At 32.6% G+C, this 22,391-nt stretch overlaps 1 protein-coding gene across 2 annotated transcripts in view; it reads left to right on the top strand.

Moving 5' to 3' along the window:
• The first annotated feature begins 4,875 nt into the window (after nt 1-4,875).
• The window catches only part of LOC136968727 (uncharacterized protein KIAA0930 homolog), a 112,746-nt gene continuing 95,230 nt past the window's right edge, over nt 4,876-22,391 (top strand). Inside the window, exons 1-4 of one of the 2 annotated variants that reach the window (XM_067262825.1) lie at nt 4,876-4,987; nt 8,722-8,789; nt 16,445-16,537; nt 20,652-20,789. In XM_067262825.1, the coding sequence (XP_067118926.1) occupies nt 4,906-4,987; nt 8,722-8,789; nt 16,445-16,537; nt 20,652-20,789 (381 nt within the window). In that variant the 5' untranslated portion in view covers nt 4,876-4,905. The remainder of the gene's footprint in view (nt 4,988-8,721; nt 8,790-16,444; nt 16,538-20,651; nt 20,790-22,391) is intronic. The other variant, XM_067262775.1, reaches the window with a different exon arrangement.

Genomic DNA, 22,391 nt, shown 5'->3' with positions numbered 1-22,391 from the left:
ACCCCTTCCATCACCTGATATATGAGTCAGCCTCCGTCCAAACGGATATAAAAAGGGGTTCGATATCGGTCTCCGGGCGGACGGCAACAAAGAGCGGACATCGACGAGGCGGACATCGACAGGGCGAACATCGACAAGGCGGACAGAAACCGAGGACGCTACCGAAGACGTCGACTGTCATATGTTACGGCGGCGTCCAACCCACAAGCAGAACTCCCGCCAGACTCTACAGGATCCGCCAGACGACCCCGCCATAAGCGCCACCGGTCAACTCAGCCGATCTAGGGGATGTCTCACTAACTTCCCATAGGAAGAGATCGGGACTTAAGAGGTATTCGTTTAACTGTGTAAACTCTCTCTCGGGGAATAGTTGTAAGCTAGATGTAGGGTCTCATAACATAACGATTCGCAATATAGTCTAGCTCGTTACGCGCTTTATAGCGATAACATACGAGTATTTATCCTCCTGTCTCGTGTCTCGTAGGTTATCCTAGTTTATAGTGCTTTGTATACGGTTCGAACCAGCGCCGGATTAAGCCTCTAGCGGGCCCTATTTAAATAAGTTGCTTCTAAACAAATCTTATATATTGTGACATTAGCGTAGCTAGCATGGGTGACACCCGGTGCAGATATCGTGGTGTCACCCCAAGTCACACCGTAGTGTCACCCTTTTTAACTGTTTTATAAAACACAATTGAATTGTAATAACTTCGCACTCGAGCAACTTGAACGCTACATCGAATATGCGATGTCGCGACGTATAAGTATAAATTTAGAAAATGAATCATAATCATACATCAGTATTACTATGAGAGGCGGCCCTAGGAATATTTGTAGATGGTGCGAGAGATCTCGTGGGAGAAATTACTTCTGACGCACGGATGGCTGTTGGCCTTTTTTTTTTAGGCAATGGCTAATGGAGCCGGGCCCCCTCCGAATTACGGGCCCTAGACATTTGCCTACTTTGCCTATTCGATAATCCGGCCCTGGTTCGAACCTCCCGCACATAGATTGTTACGCGCGGTGCATCTTGGAACTCCTATTCGGAACTTATATTTTGTATTTAACCTCCTGTATCTTAGTTTAGTTTATTAAATGTTTATTTATGTTAAAACCTGTTATTCCGGACATCGGGTCACTTGCTCACCCCCTCCCCACTCACTTCAGCCCTCCTACAGCCATCCACTGACCTCGTGACAGATCTCGCCGATTTGTGCCGATAAGTGGGGTCAAAGCCCGCAGCTTTTACCCCCTCCGGTTCTCACACTATGATGCACTGGTCAACTGTGAGGGACTAGATTACACACCTCATCAGTAACTTAAATCAATTTCAATCTAGAGATGCCAAGCTTCTCATTCAAAGTCAATTTCAATCTAGAGATGCCAAGCTTCAAAACTCGCTAAAAAGTCATCTTTTCTCTTGCAGAGCCATATACGGCGGGTAGGCACAGCCGCCACAGTCGAGATGCGTAACCGTATTTTCTTCGAATTTTTAACAAAAGGCATTTGCGCTAGTTTCTTTGTCCCAATCGGCATGTTAAAGATTTATAGTTTGTTTTGCTATACAGTCAAACCTGTTTTTATGCGCTCTTTTTATGTGCGATTTTTATTTGTGCGATTTTTTTAATGCGAATTTTTAATTTGTGCGGTATAGTTGGCGACTAGTCTCGTGCGATTCGTCATGTCTTACGTTGACTTATTATAGCTAAATAAACTTATTATAGCATAAATGCACTTATTATAGTAATATTATTGCATGAATATGCGAAAAATGAAATAATTTACTTTTTAAGTCAACAAAACACCACCTGGACAAAAATATGTAAAACAGACGATAGACCAGACGATGCAGTCAAGTGCTGACATCTGTTGTCAATAAATTCTATTTCGTACGGTTTTGAGTTATTTTCTATGTGAGACTTTTTTATGCGGTCTCTGTTGACCGCATTAAAAAAATATTTTTTAATTGTGTCGCGAAAACTATTATTTACAGCCATTCGTGAAGTTTCGTGAGATTTTTTTTAATGCGTTTTTTTTAATGCGGTCCCTATCCCCCGCATAAAAACAGGTTTGACTGTATAACTTATTTTTTAAAAATATAAATATATATAGTTGCAGTTATTTAAATTTTTAAAATTTAAATTCAAACCCTAATTTTATACAGAAAATATCACTTTCAACGCTAAATAAAAAACGAAAGATTAATGTTGACGGAAGAAAATTTCAAGAAAGCTGGGAGCTGAACTATTTTTGTACGGAAGTGAACAATAAAATTGCGTGCTTAATTTGCAAAAAAAAAAAAAACAATTAGTGTTGCTAAAGAATACAGCATTAAGCGACATTTAAAGCACTAATCACGAAGAACAATTTTCGTCCTCAGAAGGAAAAATAGAAGAAAATTTAAAAACAATGAAGAATTCATTTAGTAGCCAGCAACGAGTGCTTACAAAATTCACGAAAAGTAATGAATCAGTAACAAGAGCCAGTTACGAAATGAGCAAAACATTCAAAATCATTCACCGATGGTTCTTTAATCAAACTGTATGATAAGAGCTGCCAAATTTGTCTGTTCAGAAAAGTTACAGGCAATTCGAGATATCTCATTACTGTATTAAGAAATACGGTGGCAGACAGAATTACGGAAATGGCAGATGATGCCAGTTCACAACTACAGATAGGATCTATCAAAGTCCGATGCTTTTCGATTGCGATTGATGAAAGCGCGGATGTAAGAGATGTTGCACAAGTTGTTGAAAATTATCCCTCTTCACGGAACAACTGGTGAAGATATTTTTGATGCCGTATGGAGCATTAAAAAAAAAAAAAAAAAAAAAAAAAATGTAAGCTTTCTGTAACAACTGTGGCGCTAAATCGTTTTAAAAGACAAATATTGAGAACTAGGAACTCCCAAAGTACAGTAGACCATCGATTATCCGACTTAATTGGGGACTGGGGTTGGTCGGATAACTGAAAAGTCGGATAACCGAAAAGTATAAAAAAATACATTATTAGTATAGTGTATTTGGCCTGCTTTAAATACTAGCCTCTCTTTCATGGTCGAGCCGGTGCTGCCAGCTAAAACATGCAAAACTTTAACAAAAATAATATTAAAGTAGCAAGACAACCAAATATTGTAGCGCCACATCACTAGCGGACATTTGAATTTGCCGACTAGAACGCGGTCGGTTAACCGATAAGTCGGTTAATCGGGGATCGGATAATCGATGCCCTACTGTATATTCCTATTTAGGTAAAAAATACCAGGAAATTAAAAAGTTTGCTGCACAAATTTTGTGCTTTAGTATATACTCATGCGAGCAATTATTTTTATGCATGAAATTAAATAAAACGACTTACGAAGATTAACCGATAAACATCTATCTGCTATAATGATGATTGTTTGTTCTCAGTTTTTGAATCCGGACATTGGAAAACTAGTAGGAGGAAGAAAGCGCTGGCAAGTTTCGGGTAAAAATAATTAATTTTAGCTTTATAAATATGTACGGTACATTAAATAAAATAAATGTTTAAATAAAAGCAATACTATAGCAATTATATATTATTGAGTTGAATTGACTGAACTACGTAATGTGTTTTAATTGCCCTGTTTATATTCCTGCACCATTCTCACTTCAAATTATAATTTTAAGAAAATTTGTAAACATGATGTGGCTCGCGTGTATCTTACCAGTCGCATTAATTGATTCGTTGTTTAGATGAGTTTGACTTATCTGCTGTAAATATATAGTCGGTCGATGACTTTTTTCTTGACAAGGAATCACTGCCGTGACTCTCGATACTGTACTGTCATTCTGTAAATGAGAACTTAAACATTTGGCATTTTTATTACACCGACTTAATTGATGGTTGTAACACTCGCGCTAGTGACTCATTTGTGCACATCGCCCAGTACAGTACTTTGTTTTTACTCTTTCCTCTCTCCGGACTAAGATAGCATTCTCCTATACCCAACACAGGTTCGGCTCAAACGACCATATTTGGATTGGCTCTAGCAAATTGTAGAATGGGCTTACGGCCCGATCAACGGGACGGCCAGGTGGAGTTTACCGGATTTTCTTCACGTGTCTAATAACTAAATTCCAATTTCCGTAGACAGTCGCTCGGGAGTCAACCCGTTAGCATTTCGGCCATGCGTTACGCCGCCTGATCCCATCAATCCTACAAGCCTTTAATAAATATTTAATAATTTATTACGCCATTCAAACCTAATTGAGTTTTCAAAAAAGTTGAAAAAGATTTCTTTAAATCATTCCGACTTAAAATTCATTTAAATTTATGACGCGGGCGCTAATGGATCGAGTTTATATGAAACTTTTTCAATAAATAAATATAATTTTCTAGTACATAATAATAATATTTCAAAAACGGAATAACACGAATAATAAGAATAATTCAAATATAAATGACGAAAGTGAAATCGTATTTTAAAAATTACGGTTCCATAGCTGGACGGCATTATGGTTTTCAGCACCATCTAGTAGAGATATTTTGACTAAGAAAATTCTTAATTCCGTCAATAGTAATACGGAATTTTTCGAATTTTCAGTGGAAGAATTGTAATTATAAATATGATTACTCTTATAATCGCCGAGTTAATTTTAATTCAATTTTGCCGACGAGAAACGAAGACAAAAGAGCGTGGAAACATTAAACATTAAATAATGTACACGAAAAAATTGAATTAATTAAATTTGTTTATAAATCTGTTAAAATGTTTATAATAAATAATATAACAAGTTAAATATTTAAGACGATGTCGAATAATAAACCGGATGTGGGTTGGTTAAAAGTAGGGAGGATCGGTTTACTTAAATTTTTCTTTCCATTCCGCTACTACCGGAAATACGCAAAAGTGCGAGTAAAGATAACCGACGGTGCACGAGCATGGCTTGCCGGCTTCTAGACAGAAATTTAATAGAAGATGGATTTTTTGATAAATTTGATTATATTCTGACAGACTGTGACGGTATATTTACTTTACGTAGCTGTAACGTGCTTATTGATAAATTTTAACATTTTAATCGTAAAATAATCGATTAAGCGTTTATGATATATACACTAAAGTACGAATTTTACCTCTTTAATAGGGTAAATAAGGTTCTGGTATAAGTCTTTAACAGTATAAGTTTCTTTTAAATCTTGGAATAGTTTCATTAGTTTTTAATGCATTTAATTACCTTTAAATAAAAATATATAATGCAAGTTGTAAATGTACTAAAGGAATAATTGGATAATGTAACCCTTGGTGCCAAGATGGCGGCTCGTCTCTCATTCCTATCCTAACCCAACCTATTCTAATAATTTGGTTGTTAATAATTATGGTAATTTATTAGAATAGGTTAGAACGTGCATCCTACTGTTTCCTTGCTGGAATCAGAGACGAGCCGCCATCTTGGCACCAAGGGTTACATTAACCGAATAATTTTATATACTTTGTTTTATAAATAACCTAGGTTTTTCCGGTATTTAAAAATTTTCATTAATGGAAAGTTAATATAATCTTAACAAACTTTATTAATTAAAACACTTCTAACTTTAGTAAAGGAAAGAAGACTTTCTCTTTGAAAGTCTTCTATACAGAAATTTAAGTAAGAGTGTTGAAATTTGATGTCGGAACCTCTAACACACACTTCTCTAGTTAACAAGCTTTTATTTAAACAAAAAAGGAACACTACAAAGTCAAGGACAAAGTCTAGAAAACTTAAGTCTTTCCTTTTGCACTTCCTTTTACTAAAGTTTTAATGCATTATTAAATAATAGTAAAAAAATTCTCAATAATTGGAAGGTATATTTATTATTTATACACAAATAGAAATTTTCTGTTTGGTATATGGAATGTTTGGGAATAATTTAAACTAATGTTTTCTCGTGTGGTCGCGGTTTATCAATTTTAAATATGTCGTGTGTTATTTGAAGTTTAGAATTATTTTGATACGATAAACACCACACATATAACCGATATCTGGCGAGAAGAGACTACGAGAAAGCAATTACTCAGTTTTGAGTAGTTGAATTAATTTTGATATGGTTTCTAATTCTTAAATTTCTTATTTCTGTGATTAGAAAATTATTCATTCTCGTATATTTTGTGCAAAAAATGGAAAAGGTCTTTAAAAAAATTGCATTGTAATAAAGTCTATAAAAACAAAAATATGTCATTCCTACTTTTACTGGGTGTTTGGATCATTTAACACCTATTGGCAAATTACCTTAAAGAAAACGAGTGATTCGAAGTACTATTAACCTCCTGTGGCATTCTCGAAAAGCTGGTTGTAATTTCTTGTTCTTGGAGGCAAACAAATAATGATTAATAAAACTAGTAACAAAGGTAGAAAATAGCTGGACGATAATTGTTAAAAAAATATTATGAGGTGAAGAAATATGAAGAATCCCTGTATTTTTTTTTTTTTCAATTAACCTGTTGTAAATTTTTAATGATTTTCTTGTGAAATTTGTTTTTTAAATAATTAGTATAATATGAAATAACATGGTGATGGTAAGAACAAATAAAATGAATATATTTCATCTTTCGTAATTCCAAATTACTTTTCAAACAGATAGGCCATTTTTAACTATTGTAATGAAATTAGATAATGAAACATTAAGTTATTTTCCATCATTTAATAATAAATCGATGATGGAAAGCTGTTTCATTAGGTAGACCTAGCCTGTATTCAAGAGTTTGAAATTGTGATTACAAAAATTGTTAGATGTAATTGTTATGTTGTAATCTGCAGTTCTGATGTACTAAATAAATTTTTGAAAGTTTAAAATTATGTGAGAGGAATATCTGATTAAATTATCCTGCATCGCTTTGCTTATGAAAAATTTCATAATATTTACAAATAAGTATAAGGATGAAATTGTTGATTGAGAGAAATTAAATAGAGATTATTATATTATTGTAGGAAATTTTATTAAAACATCAAAGAACTACCAAACTTTTATTTGAATTTTATTTTTATTCTCATAATAAAAGTGATACTTTTAAATTGCCTTCTTTCACAAATATTTAATAGAAATGTTTTCAATGCAAAAATGAAACATTACAGGAAAATGCAATTTTTCTTTTTAATGAAACTTAAGCACTTATTTATGTAATTAAGAAGATTCAATATTTCAATTAGTCATCTCAAGCTATTAGAAATGCTTACATGAAAATAAATTCACCTAAATCTGAAAAAATGTTTAAATCTATTATTATTATTTATGTTTAGTTTTATTAAAAGATGAATATATCAATAAAAAGACAAATAATACATCACTCTTGTTTAATTATGGTAAAAGTAACTTATTTCATCTATATTGCAATAGGAAGCAAAAAGAATGTTATCAAAACACATTCTTTAACAAGTACAATTTACAAGCAAATAGTTAACGTACATAAAACTCCTATGGATTTGCAAGCAAATGATTCTACACTGCTTTAGGAGTACAGAAAAATTCAAAAATACCTTAATATATTCAAGTTAAACAACTCATCTTCGGAAGATTTGATTGGTTGTGGCTCTATTTTTTTGAAACCAGTTTGATATTCACCCACAATTCCTTCCATGCATGGAATCAATCTTCTTATAACTAGAGATTACAGGATCTTTGACAGCTGGAGTAAGGAGATCCCCCTGTAGTTTTTATAGTCCATTTTATTTCCTTTCTTATGGATGGGGATTATGCCTGCTTCCTTCCATTCCACTGGCATTCTTTCCTGTCTCTAGATTTGCAGAATCAGATTATGGATTGTCTTTGCAAGCTGCTGTCCACCATATTTGATGAGCTTGGGTTTGATATTGTAAGTCCTTGCAGCTTTGTGATTATGGAGATTTTGTATGATGACCTGAACTTCACTCTGAGTAGGTTCTTTAACTTCTGGTTGGACAGTGTGTTTTGGGAGGAATGGGGTCTGGACAGTTCAGAAGATCCTAGAAATATTCTGTCCATCTTTTGGAAACTTCCTGTTCATTGGCTAACAGCTTCCCACATGCATCCTTGATGACCAGGGGTTTTGGTCAATATGTGTTGTATAAAGTTCTACAGCCGATTGCAGAGACAACGTTTAGAGGCCGACGGCGGTTTACAGATTGGGTAGACCGCAGTTCAGAAAAATTTCATTGCAGCGTTTCTTGCTTGCCACAATGTAGACAGTGATTAGAAACAAGTTATTTGACTTACTTTCTAGACTCACTCGACAGCAGGTTAAGAGGGCTTTTTAATTCGAGTGGTAGTTTTGTTGGTGGAAAAGTTTAGATAAAAATGGATATCATTCCTTTGACAAATGTTGTAAATGGTATGAATCAACAAAATTATTCATTAATTAATTACTTGGAGCAAAAATAACAAAATTAAATACTTAAAATTTGCTTTAAATGTTCCAATTTCGATATTCAAATGGGTGAAGACTTAAAATTACAATTTATTTAAATCAGATGCATTTATTTACAATTCGAGTATCATGTCTGTTATAAAATGTTAAAAACCTTTCGGGGTCATTGTAGTTACAGAATGTTCTGTTAAACAAACGAGACAGTTTGTTTTGATATATTTGCTTACAATGACATTTAACAAATCATTACATATAAGTTGTTGTTTATTTAATAAATAATGAATCCTTATTTATATAATTGAACATAGAGCAAGAAACTGTACATTTTAAGATGTTTTTAACTGTTATAGTTTGAATAGCTACTTAATGAAATGTTTCAGGTGTTTTATGGGATGGAAATGATGCTTTACCAGGATCAGCTGAAACAGTTAATGCATTAAGAAGCAAAGTAAGTACATTGATTTTTATGTCTTAAATAGTAGCATCACATTATTACATCTACAGAATATTAAAATATGTTTTCATGTGTGTGAATATATAATCAGATTTTCTAAAATGATATTCTTTTAATACATATTTTTAGTGGTCCCTTACTGCCTTTATGATGTACAGATATAATTTTGAAGAAAACAAAAATATTCTGGAATTATATAAATTTAAATAGAGCACTTTGAATACATGTAAATAACAAATTTTAAAATTTCATGAATTATATCACAAAAAATATTTAGAAATAACTAAAACAGATAACTAAGCATTTTTAATCAATTTTAACTTCTTCAATGATTCTCAATTTCTTTTAAGAAGTCGTTATTGATTTTTTAAAAGAAATTGAGAAGTATTCTCTTTAAGTATATTTTTGTTTTCAGAAGAATTAATCAGAAATGTTGCAATAAATAACATTTTAAAATTAAGATAGTATTTGTTATCTTAAGTATCAAAAGAACAAATTCAAAATTTAAGCATTTAAAATATTTCTTACAATTAAATTTTTAAAAAGTTTACAATTATTAGCTAAAATGTGTCATTTAAGAATAAAATTCCAATATAATATTTTACTGCATCTTTAAGACAAATTTTTTAAATTCCATTTTTCTTTTTTTAATTTAAGAATTTATAAACATAATCAAATTTGGTTTTCTATTGTATTGTGCACTAGAAATTTTTCTTCGTTGTTTACCATAACTGTTTTTTAATCTTTAAAGGAAAATTACTTTAAAAGTTAAAAAAATTAATATTAAAAACGCATTTTTTTTTTTAGATTTGATGAATAAGTTCATAATAACAAGTATACATTCACAATATATCTTTTGTTGTAGGTGGCATTTTTATTTTCCATTTAGCTCAGTAGTTCTTGATATTTTTTGTTTTTTCTTTCTGTAAAATACTTTGTGCTTTTTGCACTTTTTGTAAAAGCATTCTGACCCTACTGACCTGTAATTTTCTTAGATGTATTTTATTCTAACGAAAAAAGTTTTCTAATAGTACACAATTCAGTGGCGTGCCATCATTGGAAGCGGTGGAAGTGCCGCTTCCCTTGTATTTTCTAAAATATAAATTTTCATTTTTGAATGTAGTTTGAATTAATTAAAATTAATATTTTATTATAATTGCATTATGTATCTTATTACAAATTTCTATACTACATGTGAAATAAACGATAACATTGCTGTTGTATATTCGAATATCAGTGGCGGAATGGAAGTGCTGTATTGTCAAAACCAAGTCAGCTTCCAAGCAGTCAGATTATAGGCATTAGCACATGCGCTTTACAGAGCACCAACCTCATGGTTTAGTTGGTGGAAGCTACACATGTATAACGCTTCCAATGATTCTATCCCGGACCGGTTCTGGGCTGTTAGCCACCTGCCTGCTAGATATTTGGTCGCCCTCGCCCGATTTTGTGAATCATAAGTACATTTATAACTTAACCCAACCAATAGGAATTTACTGGTATGTTTTTATGATAGTTCTGTATAGTTGACAAAAGTTTTAAAAAATCCATTAAAATATTTGATATTTTTATTCTGCTCTCCCATCTTATATTACTTATGGATTTCAATGTTAAACCAGTGATATTATGATTTCGTATGTCCCATCTATAAGTGTATGTAGGAAAAAACGTGTACAATTTTTGTACAATGTTAAAAAATTAACTGTTACTTTGGCAGCATCATTTACAACCAAATTTAATGAATGAGATGCACAAGGTACAAAAAAGCTTCAGAATTTATTTTCCTTAAATTTATGATTTATATATCCGTTGTCATAAATATTTGTCTTTCCACTTTTTTCCAAGACGACAAATATTCAAGTACAAAGTAACCAATTTTGACTTATTTCTACTTAAGAAGTAATTAAATAATTAAGGGATTAGGGAATTGGAGAAATAAATAAAACCCTGCCGAAAGAGCCAGAATTTTACTTAAACAAAAGCTTAACCGAACCAATCTCTAGTCGAATACGGTGGGGACTGATTTCTTCGTAATATTAGATAATAAAAACAGAAATTTTTCTAGTTCAATGAGAGTGAGTAAAAAGTTGTAAATTTTGGAAATTTTTGTGGCCCCTGGTCCTAAAATGAATTAGTTAGAAAACAAATGACGGACAATCTACTTAGTATTAAGTTTAACATATTTAGGTTTTAACAGCTGAGAAATGTTTAAAATTTACAACAACCATGTCGCATTCTTTGAGGTACATTAGTGATGCGACAGGAAGCATTTGACATTGACCAGTATCGGCACCCTCAGGATTTGGCACGCATGCACTGCACACCTACCTGGACCGTCTCTAATTTCATCCATTAGCCACTTGTATCGAGCTATTTGACTAAGTGGATTGTTTTAAAATTTAAAAAGTAAAGACTATTTTATGTTAATTTTATGTATGTTTCTTTACAAAGCTACATTTAATTATAATTTTCTTTAAAAATATATTAATACAATGGAACAATATATTGTACCATGTATGTACTACAACCACTGCACATTTTATTTCACCGAGTAAGTTTTTATAATTTATTTTTAATTTTAGCCCTTGTATCGTGGCTAGTGATTTGGAATGTAATTGTGATATTAAAAATACATTTAGAGAAGTCTACAGTTTTTACTGGCTTATCGAACGAATGAATACGAATGGACCCTAGACCAGGGTTGGGCAACCTTTTTCTATGTAAGGACCGCATTTTAAGACTTTTGAACTGATGCGGGCCGCATACAAGAGAAAGAGAAAAAAAAATGTTGGTAAATCAGAATTATTTATTCATATACTAGCTGACCCGGTGTAAAGTACTTAATTTTAGTATCTTAGGAAACCGACTATAATTACGGTCGGTGAAACTTCCGTTAACCTAACGGGTACTTTACGCGGATTCGAGATTAGTTTGCCAGGCCTGGGCTTTTAAGCGTGCACCGAAAGATTAGTAATAATAACGATAAATACCAAGTCAAATCAAAAGTTCAAATATATTTAATTAATAACTAGAACGTACTACGTACAAATGTCAATAATTCCAAACAAAATTTATTAACGAAAATCAACAAGTCAACCCGACAATAAACTTAGCTACTTAGCTTAACTTAATAGTAATTCCCCTTTGAAATTCGACAAATCAAATACTTAGAAACTATGAACAAAATCTCTTACTAATTAAACGTCTATCCGTCACCTCACTATACGAAGAAAACTATTTCCTCAATCCTTTCGATATCGTCAAATCGTCAATCGAACTCCTCTTTAACACCTTGGATCGTCCAATTATCAATCTGGACTTCTATCAGAAAATACTTCGCTTTCGAATCTACCTCTCTCTCAAAGTCGCCTCGATTTGGAATTCACCTCGGTTTGGAACTCGCCTCTTTCTTTGGTTAACGTACGGGTTTTATACTGTGAGGTGACGTCACACTTGAGCTGGGTTACTCCTCTTATTTACATACTTAGTTGCTAACATTAACTTTCTGTTCTGGCAGCTTTAAGTTTCCGACAAAGCTTATAAACCGTTTACAAAATATTTATCATAATTTTCTGGGATGTTTAAGACGGTTTATCAAGTATTTCTCTACTAGTGATTGTGGGGACTCCCCCTCCATTTTTTTTTCTGCGGACTGTTACTTCCGCCAGGCAGCGCAAGTGCGCAAGATGTTTCCTATGGCGCTTATTTCTCCGTGAGTTGTTTTATCTTCATTTTTCATTACTAACAAGAGAGTGGTGGGGAACCTTCGTCCTAAATAAACATAAACCCCAAACAAAAGATAATAAAACGGAAATAATAATAAAATAAAAATAATGTTCGGACTCAGTTCCTTACACCGGCCACGCGTTGTTGTGGCTCAAAATGTATCTATTATAAATTATAACATTACCTCCATGGGGTGAATTTCAAAAAATCCCTTCTTAGTGTACAGTACATTCTCTTGACGTACCCTATTAAAACGCAATCAAAAACGCATCTAAAATAGTATAATAAAAGCAGAGTTCTTCACAGTAAGCCTTAATCCTGTTCTTCTCCTTACAAGGAAATATCGAAAAATCCCTTTTTAGTATATATTCTGTTGACGTAACCTATTAAAACGCAATTAAAACGCAAAAAACCGCATATAAAATAGTATAATAGAAGCCAAGTTGTTCATGGTAAGCCATAATCCTGTCCATCTTCCCCCCAGTGGGAGGAATTATACAGTGGGGAGGAATTATCGACATGTATATTATATAAAAACATGTGCGTATTCGAATGCAACGTTGTGTCAAAATTTCAAAGGAATCGGTAGGAACAAACGAACGTTATATTTTATTTATATAGATAGATAGAAAATGATCTGCTTCAGTCCATTCTCACAGAAAAGCATAATGCCTCACAGAAAAGCAAACTTAGGTCGTTGGAAGTTAGCGCCATCTGTTGGACATAAAAGCCTTAATCCATATATAAATATATTTTTGAAAGGGGAAAATGGTGGTCTTCACATATGCCACAAACCTTTGCGGGAGTGTATTAAACAACTTCCTGAAGTTTCATGGCAATCGGATAAATGGTGTGGTAATGCACGAAGGACAAAAACACACACAGACAGACAGACATACATTCATTTTTATATATATAGATAATTATAAATTATTATAGGTATACTTAATTTAGCTTCTGGAACTGATATAAACGTAATATATTTGAAATATTTGGTTAAATATTCGTCACTGCTAGTTTTAAATTATTTTTGATGTGTCTGTTAGCCGGTTTCTTGTTTTAATTTTTACTAAATTCGTTGCAGGAAAAACAATTCACGTACATAAGTTGTACATACATAAAAAAATAGTGTTTGAATTTTTGCTGCATACTTCCTTAAGCTAGGAAATTGATATATTTATTCACATTTTATGTGTCGCGGGCTGTAAAATATATGAATGCAGGTCGCAGGTTGCCCCTTCCTGCTCTAGACCATCACTGATGCGCAATTAACTGATTGCCCCTGGAAGTCGGCTTCTTACAGAAACACAGCTACCCTGTCATCAAATGTCACAGCACGCCACTGACACAATTATATTTTGAGTAAAACAAAGTAAAATAATATACAGATAATTACTGCTAAATAAACTCAATTTTTTTTCTATAAGTATTAGACTTAATGGTGCGGTTTTTTTGTATATATTGCTTAAGTATCAATTTCCCTTGAAAATTTTCTTTTTTTCAATAGATTAATTGATTTAACTTCACAGTTGGTTTAACCGTAGTTATTTCGTCTGTACCGCATTTCATCAGAGACAAAGACTATTGGGTTTTATTCACATTATTCTCTATTTCACTATGCATTTCGGGTGCAATCTTTTCCGTTTATTTTGCACCCCTCATCAGGTGTTACATTTCTTTTTTAAGACCATTCCGTTATGAGGTGTTTACGTCACCGTCCCCCGAGGCAAACTCAATTTTGTTGATGTAATAACTATATCAAAGTTATAACCATGTTTCATTGATATTGTATTAAATGTAAGTTATCAAATACTGTAAGATCCTACTTAACATGGGGGATGTGTTCTTAGACGACAAAGCGCTAAGCGAAACAGCATTAAACGAGACCATTTTAACATAGAGTAAATAGGGATAGGGGAACACGCAACCAAAAAATAAGCAAATTTTACTATGATTTTAAGTTATTTTTATATCAATTTGCATAATAATATATGTTAAATAACACACAAACATATGCACACAGAAATGTAAAGTTAATTTTTTGTGACAAAGGACCTAGCTCTTCTGAAATTCTTGTTTTTTGCGATGAAGTCGTGTAGTTTCATTGGTCGATTTCTTTTTCTTAAGCAAATGTCAGTAGCAGAAGATTGCATCCAAAACACCTCGTTTTGCTTTGGACTCCTATCAAAATCTGGATCATTCTATACAATTTGATCAACGATGGCTAACCACAGCCATGTTATACCTAACAGAGCTGCTGGACATCAGCAAAAAACTTCAAAAACTGATGGTGGGAATTTGAAAAGAATCGTAAAAAACAACTGCTGTTCCACAGCATTGGACGTAACTACAATATGGAATGAAATGATACAACTAGAAAGAATGTAACTGTTTTGACAATATGCAATGACTGCAAGAAATGCATTTCTGGATTTTTACAGCATGTGAAAAACTTTGCTAACAGCATATCAAATAAGAAATGAGTACAGTGGGCCAAAGAACATCTTTCCTGATCTCAACAAAAGTGGCATGAAATTCTGTGGTCTGATGAATCAAAATTTTAATTATCAGCAACAGAGAAAAGCAAATGTGTCATTTGATCTGCCAATGAAGCTAATGATCCATTGTTGTTAAATCACTAAGTGATGTTTCCTGTCAGGTTTGGGGGGTATATGAGTGCCTGTAGTATGATCAATTGACATTTGCTGATGGAACACTTGCTTCAGAGCAATACATTCACATTCCACAAAAGTGTTTACTTCCATCCATAGCAAAGCTATATCCAAATAGAACTTGCATTTTCCAGTAGGATGGGGCCACGTGTCATACAAACAGAAAAACAAAACAGTAATTTGCAGAAAAGAACATAAAGTTCTTTCTTGGCCATCCAACAGCTCAGATCTTTCACCAATTGAGAATGTATGGAACATTATGAAAAGACGTTTGCAATAAACATGCTCTCGGACAATTGAAGGTCTAAAAGCTTCCACCCTAACTATCTGGTATTCCATGACGGCAGATGAATGTGAACACCTAATCAACAGCCGAAATGTACGAAACGTGTTTTAGCAGCAAAAAGTGATGCAACAAAAATATTAAATATGCAGGGGTCTATGCAGGAAAACATACTGCTGCATCACCCATCAATGGGGGTGATGCAGCAGTCTGTTTTCTTAAGCCTGTGACTCAAGTTTGACTGGCTCAATTTTGTTAAACTTGCAAGATATCAAGTTGATATTTAGCAAATATAAAGATTAATTACTGTAAATTTGCTTTAAATTATGTAAAACATTCATGCGATGAATCAAAGCTACTTTTTTTTAAACCCATCTATTGGATAGCATGTTATCTGCAGCCTGGTCTAAGTTCAGTGGTGACTACTGTACTTCGGTAATTGATTGACTGGCCTCCAATTTTCCAATGGCTCTCTATCTTATTGAATCCGGTAAACATCATCTTTGGGACATGATTATGTACTGTTTGCACTGTAACAATTCTGTTTTCTGTTCTTTGTTATCTACAGTATTCTTTCAGCAAAAATATCACTCTGGGAAGATGCCAGTATTTCATTTACATATTTATGTATGTTTTGCATTATTTTAAGAGGTAAATGTTAATTTTCATACTAAATTATACCTATACACCAGTTTTCATTAAGCTGTTATGCTATATAGGCTTTTATTTAACTTTTTGTGATCCATCCTTAACTTTTGATGAGCAATGTATTTATAAAAATTGTCAAATTTTAAATTATTTTAAACTAGCTCATTTATCCATTTTTAATAAACTGTTTAACATATAAATTTTATTTAAAATAAATTTATAAAACTTTAAAAATATATTAATAATATAAATGCTAAATTTTCCTTGTTTTATTTGGTTGTGTTAAATTATTAAAACATAGCTTTTATATTATTTTAAAGGGAAAGAAAATACTATATGTTACAAATAACAGCACTAAGACTAAAGAAGATTATGTAAAAAAATGTGAAAAATTAGGTTTTATTGCTTCTGTGGTAAGATATCAAATTGATTATTAAAGTTTTATTATTTTTTAACAAAAGTACTTGTAATTTAATTTTGAATTATTTATAAAATACTAAATTTTCAAATTTATTTTTTACATAAGAAATAACTGTATCATTGAGTTAATAGTTTTATTAAATTAACAACAGATAGATAGATATAAAGATTAGTTTTAAATTTATAAAATTTATGATATAAATATATTAGTTTTAAACCTTTCTTTTATTTTTGGTTTTTTCCACCCTGTGAACACTAAGGGCCATTTTTTCCAGACTCATTGTGAGTTCAGCTAGGCTTACAATGGAATGTCAAGGTGGTGAGGCACAGGGTTTGACATATCTGGGATGGACAATCACAAAACAAATTCTAAGATTAAATCCAGATGGAGAACCCATGAGTCCCCAGAGTGGTAGACTGGTGTCTTTATTGTCTTAACCATCTGGCGAGCAAATTTTAAAGCTTAAAAATCAAATTTAATTGCTATTCACTTAATTATCATTTTATTAATTTATTTTCAATGACATTATTACTTAAGTAACTCTTAAATATAAATCACTTAAGCAATTAAATTAAATAAATACTTAATAAAAATTTTGTTAGGTATTTATTTAATTATTGAGATTTTTGTCATTCAAATATTATATCAGCCCCCTCCCCAGTACAATGTAAAATGTTTTGTAACACATTCTGATAGGTGGGGTGGGTTTCAGTAGAATAAGGATATCTTAAAGATTCTTAAAACATTTCCTATTTGAAATAATTTTTTTTACCAAAATCATTATGTAGATAGTTGATTAATGATCATATGCCAAGTTCTTGCTTATTTAAATAGTTGTACTTTATAGAAGTGCTGTACTAAATATACTGTTGGATGTGCTCTAGTAGAACTTTTAATGTAAAAGGATAATACAACAATTTATCCTTTATTGATACAGAATATAGATAAAGATACCACTGAAAGATATACAAGTTTATAACATATAACAAATATCTGAGTTAGTGCAATGTTGTCAGACTCTCTGATAAATCAGTGAATTTTTTTATTGACTTATTTTTTAAAATTAATCTTGCCTTGTTAGGAATAAATTAATGTACTGTAGATCTGTTTTATAGAAATGCTTGATTTTAATATTAGGAGATGACATCAGATTAAGTGTGACATCAGCACAGAGGTAGTGTTTAAAAATTGATGACAAAATACGAAAGGGAGGCAATAGTTAGTCAAAAAGCATTTAAAATTGATGAAGACATTTGAATGACCCCTTACTTGAATAAGTTTGATAAATATATGTTCACTAATAAAACTTTGATAAACATACATCATGAAACCCGATAAATTTATAAAGCCAAACAACCTTCAGATTATGTCAGGCTACTTTTCTGTGATTTATATTTAACTAATTACTAAATAATTTGTCACTAGAGGGAGGCATTAGGCATCATCATTTATTAAATTTAATAATTATTATTGAATTAATATTTATTAAGTAATTTAGAATATTCTGGAAGAAAAGAATTGGCCCAGAGTGGGACTCAAACCCACAACTCCCTCTTGCTATGCAGATGCATTGCGAGTTATGCTACCCAAGCCTACAGTCCGATCTCTTCTTTCCAACCTATTTAAATGTGATATAACCATCCTCAGTTTCATACAGTGCTGACTGGAGACACCTTTGGCACCCTTGTCCTATAAACTTCTATCCATGGCACTCAGCTGGCCGTAATTTAGTAATTAAATAAAATTGTGGAAATTTAGCTCAATGTCATCCGACAGTTGCTTGGCTTTAAAACTTTGATAATTTTTGTTCTTCATGCAGACAATACTCTCAGTATGTATACTAATTACAATGTCATGTCATTATAATTACATTTACAGTTCTTTAGTAATAAAGTAGTTCTTATAAGACCTATTTGAGGAACAGTTGGAGTAATTGAACAATACTTTAGTGAATGAAAGTTAATATAATAATAATGTAAAATTACATAAATTGATTACATGAACATAAATAAATTTATCTTAATCATAAAGGAAATAAGAAATATTAAAGGTTAAAAATTATATTGAAATGGATTTTTGCTGCTGTGGCCTTTGACTAATTAGATGACTATAGCAAAAACTTAAAAAATAAAAATATGAGATAAAAACAACACTTATTAAAAATAAAAGAAAATTTAAAAATTATATTTGTGTTACTGGTAAGTACATTTAATTAATGAGTACTTTTGACTTTATGTAATCATCTTTAGGTCACATGACGGATGGGACGTTATAAATGTAGAGATAGGACACATTTTCAAAATTGCTCTTTACACAGGAGCATGAAACAAAAATACAAAATTATACGACATTACAAAATTAAACATGACATATGATGGCAATGGCTAACAAAATTAATAGAATTAATATACACAGAAATAATTGATAAGAATATAAAGAAAATTTAAACAGAATGTAAACACTGGAGCCAGTATGTTTTTGTCACAACTTTGTGACCTACAATTTTAGCAAGTTGAACAGTGCAACCCATAACTCTGGAATATCAAATGTGTGAGAGTTGCATGGAAACATTGATGTAATAAACAGAGACTCCCGTATGATAAAGATTGTTCTATCCTGGCAGTGTTTTACCAGCAAAACATGTGACCAAAGAGGATCAAAGTTATATTCCATCAATCTTTTGGCTAGCTCTGTTGAGCATCTCTCATGTTTAATATCTTTGTGATGCTCTGCTAGATGAACACTGAGCATTCTGGCACCTATATATAATAAATTTGAGCCAGTTAGTAGATTTTATAAAGATTTAGTGTAAACTTAGACTTCTCAAAAAGTGTAACCCCATCTCTATCATTGAAAAGTATCCTATTCAATATGGGATTGGGAGCCAGTGGCAGTATATATCCAAATTTCCTAAAATCTTGGCATATACATAAAGGCGGCACCTGTGCATTTATATTCTTATTATTTCTGTGTATATTAATTCTATTAATTTTGTTAGCCATTGCCATCATATATCATGTTTAATTTTGTAATGGCATATAATTTTGTATTTTTGTTTCATGCTCCTGTGCAAAGAGCAATTTTGAAAGTGTCCTATCTCTACATTCATAATGTACCATTCATCATGTTACCTGAATAATATGGTTACATAAGGTCAAAAGTACTTGTTAATTAAATTTACTTAACAGTAACACTAATACAGTTTTTAGATTTTTTTTATTTACAAAAATATATACATATTAAAACAGTGAATGTACTTGTGATGCAATTTGATTTTGGAATTTTTCTGGTTCAAATAGTCCAAAGCAGAAATTTCTATTTCTTGTCTTTAGTGGTAATCTGTTTGTTAATTTTAGTTGTTCTAGTTTTTGTTTCTCTTCTGTGTAATTTCCACATTCTGTAAACAAAGAATTCAATTCCAACACTTTTTGTGACATTATTAAACATAATTTAAAAATATTTTGATAAATTATTCTAGTTAATTTTGAAGGTAATGCATTATTATTTTATCTAGGTAAAAGGCTAGAAGAGTCAAATTTACACTTAAAGTAAATATTGTTCCAAATGTTTTGAGTGTAACTATGGATTTTCAGGGAAATTCAGGGGATTTTTCTTTAACTAAAAAATTAATACTGTATACATAAATATGAAGAAAGAGAAATCTTTATTTTTTTCTGAACCATTCCAATTAGATAATAAATAATATGAATGTTTAGTTTAGGATACCAGAATTATTTTTAGAAATGTTTTCATTATAATTAATTCCTGGAGTCATTCATTCATTCTTTTTCCAGAGAAAAGAAAAAATCGAATGTATATTTTTAGAATTCATTTGAATGTTTTGAAAAAAAAAAATGTTACAATTAGCATAACCATGAATAACATGTATTTTTAATTTTTTTGTTAAAAAATCTTTTTTGGTAAATGATCAGTAATGCTTAAAAGCATCTCAATAATTTTGCTGCATAAATATTTTTGTTGGAATTTAAAAAGTTTTATAATTTCTCTATATTTAATACTTGTAGTTATGAAATAGGAATTTTTTTTCTTTTCATGTTTTTAATGCACTTTTGTTGTTGAAATATTCACAATAATTTTTGTTATAGGATGAAATGTTTCCCACATCCTTGTGTGTTGCAATTTATTTAAAATCTCTTAATTTTGATAAATTAGTTTATCTAATTGGCAGTGCAGGGATTGTCAAAGAACTTGAAGCTGTAGGAATTTCTTGTCTTCCTATTGGTGTAAGTATTGCATATTTAACAGTTTTATATTTTAATGCAGATTTTAAATATACTTTTAAAAATTGTGTATGTGATATTTAATACATTTATTATAGATGTAGTTTAATAATTCTAAGCAGATAAACAAATACAGGAAATTTTCTAATTCTAAATTCTTCCTGTAATGAACCTCTCCCTGTATCAAACAACTGGCAACCCTTGGAAATTGCAGTATACAAACATATGGGATTCTGTATAATAAACAAATTTCAAAATCTTCTGGTAAACTCTGGTCATTCATGTTGTGGTAGACTACTACTACTATAAAAGTTTAGAAGGCCGTACCTATGGCTTAGCCTTAGAAGAGAAGTGAGAAGAGGAAGAGGGGGGGGAAGATGGGGCAAGGATGATAGAAAAGTGTGAAGAGAGGGCCGTGAGCGGTAAGTACCGGGCAGAGATAAGAATGCCAAGATAAGCTTTTACAAAATGTGGGCCTAGGCCCACAGAGAACAGTGTGGGTGCTCCAAATTGGAGGTGACAGATGAAACCCGACAATTACAGTACACTTAACTAAAACAAGAACAAAATGCTCCTTCGAAGGAGAGGTAGCACACAAACACCAACTCGGAATGGACGAAAAACACCACGAAGCAAACGCCGTTACATGGAATTCCGAGTAAAGCACAGGTGGCAGATGAACATAAACTGACGAACCACTGTCTTGGGGGACCCTGAGTACTATGTAGGACTTACTACAGGTTCAGGGGTACAAGAAAGGTCGCGTGATGAACATTCCCCAGATGAGAACATAACATCCCCAAAGTGGGAGAACAGAGCCCGATAGTGAAGAGGCGCCCGACAGAACACTCGGTCCCGATAAACCGAACACAATGAGATAGCCTTTAAGAAGCCGAACGTGGGTGCAAAGACGAACACCCGGTGAGAGCCCCAGGGCTCGACATAACAGAACAATACCACGACAATACACGAAAAGCAAGCATTCGCGACAACCTTTGCTGACAAGTTCCCATCTTGGGAAGGTCCTGGGTGCCATATCGGACTTACAACCGGCACAGGATTACAAAAAGCCGCGTGTAGATCTATGTGGCAGGATCAGAGGAGGGACGCCTACTGGAGCGCTGGTTAGTACTAGGATGAAAGTTCGGAGATGTGATCCCTGTGTTGTAGATGAAGGTCTTGAAGGCAGTTGTTGTTTTCTTGTTGAAGAGAAAGTCCTTATTCTGACAGGGCCAATGGAACCCTTGGGAGTACATGACACTTTTCAGCTGGACACGGTGGGTAGAGTACACTGGGCAGTGGAACAGTATATGTTCTGGTGTTTCTTTCCCCTTCTTGCAATCACACATTCCGTTGCCTTTGTTCAAGAAACGTTTAAGGTAGTGTTTAAAGCCGCCATGCCCAGTGATGAACTGCGTTGTATGGAAGTCAGGAGTGTAGTGGTTCGCTTTGTTCCTCTCTTCGATGGTTGGGAAAAAGTCAAAAGTGCTCCTTCCCGTAGAACCAGTGGCCCACCTTTCTTGCCACCTACTGATAGTGAATTCGTGGAGCTGAGCTTTGACCCAGCTGAGTGGGACGAAGGAGAAGGTAGGTTCCGCTATATTA

The sequence above is a fragment of the Centruroides vittatus genome, unplaced genomic scaffold (assembly GCF_030686945.1).
Source record: "Centruroides vittatus isolate TY-2023 unplaced genomic scaffold, ASM3068694v2 contig_10, whole genome shotgun sequence".
NCBI classification, from domain to species: Eukaryota; Metazoa; Arthropoda; class Arachnida; order Scorpiones; family Buthidae; genus Centruroides; species Centruroides vittatus.
This window is presented reverse-complemented; position numbering and strand designations above follow the sequence as displayed.